Source organism: Pristis pectinata, chromosome 7, assembly GCF_009764475.1.
Source record: "Pristis pectinata isolate sPriPec2 chromosome 7, sPriPec2.1.pri, whole genome shotgun sequence".
Lineage (NCBI taxonomy): Eukaryota > Metazoa > Chordata > Chondrichthyes > Rhinopristiformes > Pristidae > Pristis > Pristis pectinata.
In genome coordinates, this window is record NC_067411.1 from 103,181,113 (window position 1) to 103,184,803 (window position 3,691).

At 39.1% G+C, this 3,691-nt stretch overlaps 1 protein-coding gene across 1 annotated transcript; it reads left to right on the top strand.

Moving 5' to 3' along the window:
- Nucleotides 1-868: 868 nt before the first annotated feature.
- Nucleotides 869-3,022, top strand: ankrd34bb (ankyrin repeat domain 34Bb). The gene has a single exon (XM_052020216.1). It carries the CDS (start codon nucleotides 874-876, stop codon nucleotides 2,458-2,460), a length of 1,587 nt encoding a protein of 528 aa, XP_051876176.1. The 5' UTR covers nucleotides 869-873; the 3' UTR covers nucleotides 2,461-3,022.
- The last annotated feature ends 669 nt before the right edge of the window (nucleotides 3,023-3,691 follow it).

Consider the following 3,691-nt stretch of genomic DNA (forward strand, 5'->3'; position numbering starts at 1 on the left):
CACTGAGTCCGTAACAAAGTTGACCTCAAAAGACTCCCTTACCTGGCTACAAGAAGGATAATGAAAAAAAACATTGCTAGAAGTTTGCTTATTTTTTGCAACTGTACATTTCACAGATTCTGCACTATAATATTTAACTCACTTGTCAGTTTTAACTAAGTGAAGCCTGTTGAAATGATCTATTAAATTTTTGTGGAAATTTCATGTTCAATTTTCAGTCTAATGCTTGTGGAGTGCAGTATATGTTGCAAAATATGTAAAACAATAACTTTAAAGTATGTTACACATATATTTTTATAATTTGAACAGGGATTCCATATATCTCTCAAAAGCAGTAAATTCATTTACTTTGTTATAATAATTACTGAAGTTTCTGAATTTACCTGGAATCAGCTGCTAAAGTAACAGCTGTGAACATTTCCAATATTTATCACAAGGCAGTTGCCAGCATCTTTATACATTTAAACTCCTTTCTTGCATTTTAACATATGTAGTTATTACTGGCTTGTTATTTCTGTTGAAAATCTTGCTATTTATGCTAAAGATACATTTCATTATTTTGTGAAATAAATTGGCTTTAAATGAATTTAAACCAACTATTTTGGAAAATAAACCATGTAACTCAAAGATCGCTTAAGTTCCAAGCAGAGAATTATATCTAGGGCTGAGTATATCATTTACAACTTAATGTTGTTCTTCTCTTTCTCTGAGCATTGGGAGATGGCTGATGGTAAAGAATTATTTAAAAAGGAAACTTGTAGAATTTCCCCAGATGATCTGAGAAAGCTGTCATGTTGAAATACTTCTTTTATTTTTGCAGAACCATCAGATATCAGATTTGGAGAACATTAATCTATGAACAATTGCTGGACAATGGACAAAGCTATGGAAGTGCGCACAGATGGTAACTCTCTGTTAAAAGCTGTCTACTTGAGCAGATTGCGCCTCACCAGACTGTTATTAGAAGGTGGGGCTTACATTAACGAGAGCAATGAACAAGGTGAAACTCCACTCATGATCGCTTGCAAGACTAAACATGTGGACCAACAGAGCATCAGCAAAGCAAAAATGGTGAAATATCTTCTGGAAAATCATGCTGATCCCAATATCCAAGACATGTCAGGAAAGACTGCTTTAATGCACGCATGCATAGAGCGGGCTGGTGTTGAGGTTGTTGCATTGCTACTGAGAAGCGGAGCTGACCCAAGTCTGGTAGACCGCTCAGGTAGCTCTGCTCTGGTGTACGCCGTAAACTCTGATGATAAGGAAACCCTTAAAGTTCTTCTGGATGCCTGCAAAGCAAAAGGAAAGGAAGTAATTATCATTACAAAGGATAAATCCCCCTCTGGGAGGCAGATAACTAAGCAGTATCTAAATGTACCCCCTCCTAAAGATACTGAAGATCAAAATTCACCAGTCCCTTGCACCTCACCCTCAGAAATTGAGCTGAAGACGTCCCCACCTCCCCTCACACACAATGCAGTCAAAGATAAGCACGTTTTCTCTTTCAAAGACCCAGTTCATCTCTTCAATGACAAAGGTTCATCAGAACCAGCTTCTCCTACGAGGAACTCCAGTCAACCTCAACCAGGAGCCAAACTACCTCAGCTGCAAAGGTTGCACTCTGAACCGTGGCTGATCATTCCTACATCACTCTTAACTCAGCAAAAGGCATCTTCATTTCAAGAAGATGTGAGTAACCTGACCATGGAAGAAGGTCTTTCTCTTAAAATCAATGGCCTAACTCTACCCAAGCGACTCTTCACCAGACACCAAAGTATTGAAGTGAAGGACACTGCAGCTTTACTAAGGTCCTTAGATCAAGCTTCAGCATTAACTGCAGCAAGGAAGTTCTCCTGTGAAGAAATCCACTCCCAATCTCTTCCCTCAGGCCTGTGTCATAATAACACAGTTCCTGTGGATCAGGATCCAACTTCAATACCATCAATTTCTGTTTCTAGTTTACGGAGCATTGTACAGAAAAGAAACTTGGGCATTGATCACTATAATTCTGACTCACAGCTCACAATCCGCTTAAAGCAAATGCCAGTTGATGAAGGCAAACCATTTCTGGAGAGGAAAAAAATGATCGCTTCCCCTTTATCTGCAGTAACTAGTTCCAGAAATTCTCTGGACAATTTGCGAATTGGTTCTCTGGGCACTGCAGGCAAGAGACACCCTGGCATTCTGGAGAGACGAGGTTCGGGGACGTTGCTCTCAGACCACATTTCACAAACAAGACCAGGCTACCTCCCGCCTTTGAAGGTGAATCCCCAGCGTCTAATTCCTGATATTGGAACCAATAACAAAGGTTCTGTGGCAAAACCTCTAATACCAGCTGCTCCAAACAGTCACAAACGAACAGACATCAAAAACAAAAAAATGCTGTTGAGAAGACACTCGGCCCAGATAGAACAAATGAAGCAGGTGGCAAATTTTGAGGAAATCTTTGGACAGTGATGGCTTTCTCACTGGAAAGGCCAGTGGAAGACATGTGGGACATCCCTTCCTTTGGTGCATTAGTCGCTACTGTATCTCTGTTAAATTAGAATAGAAAAAATGTTTTCCCACTCATCGATCATGTGAAGCAACTTTCCTTCAGTTTGCTGCTGCTCACCTGACCAGTCGTATCACAAGTGTCGTCTTTGTGGGGATGTGACAAACAGCAAATAACAATAAAGACCAATTTCCAGCAATGGAATTTCCCCAAATGATGGCAGATTAAACCTCAGAAATGGAATACAAAGCTCAGATCAATAACAAGGCCAACTTCAAACTCTGAAAGCCTGACCTGGAGCGGCAAAGTCAGAAGCTCCAGCACACAGGCATAAGCAGCAGCACCGTGCTGTCTGTTACCTTTCTATGTCATTGAATGACTGTCTCCCATTGTCAGCATACCATAGTTTACACAGAGGCCCTCATATAAACCAACGGCATATAACTTCCAATTCTTTTAATCTTGGTCTTATTAATTACTGTAACAAGTATTTGTATTAAACAATGGAGAAGTGATTTAAGGATAAAAGAAACAACATTTGTAGTAGACTGAAGGAATGTTAAAAGAATTCAGATATAAAAAATAAAATAGTAGTGTTCCAACTATTACGACTTTTGTGAAGTATTTCCATGTCATTGGGTAAATTTTAAGCTCTGACCAATTGTATCTCTTTGGCTGTATCACTAAATGGATGCACATTCTGACCAGTTCTCCCTGTTGGATCGTGTGTTCAAAACAGGATGCTGGCGTGTTGTTTATAAGGATCTACAGCTCGACACAGGGTGGGATCCCTTCTAAAACTGACAATGGGTCATTTGCTGGGGATATCAGAGCAAAAAGGTGATAAACTTCTCTTTGAGGGTGTGAATGCTGATTCATTTAGTGCAAAATTTATAAATTTCTGGTTGTATGATCTGAGGTTTGAAATTGATTAACTACGTCAAATTATAATTGATAGTTTAAATATTGCATGATTTTTACTTTTTCCATGCCTTCTGTTTTTGATTAGATTTTGCATTTGTACTTTAAAAAATTCCTAATTTCCCCATGAAGGAGAATGTCCTGAAAATGTACAAGTATGTTGGCAGTCTCTCCCAAAGATGACAGTCATGTCCCCTATGTAGTTGGTTGGCAACAACCAATGGATAAATACAGCCTCTTTAAAAGCAAAACTCTCAAATCAATACTAAGCAA

Bases quoted from the DNA above. Each gene is read 5' to 3' on its own strand.
- ankrd34bb (XM_052020216.1), top strand. From the start codon at position 874: ATGGACAAAGCTATGGAAGTGCGCACAGATGGTAACTCTCTGTTAAAA.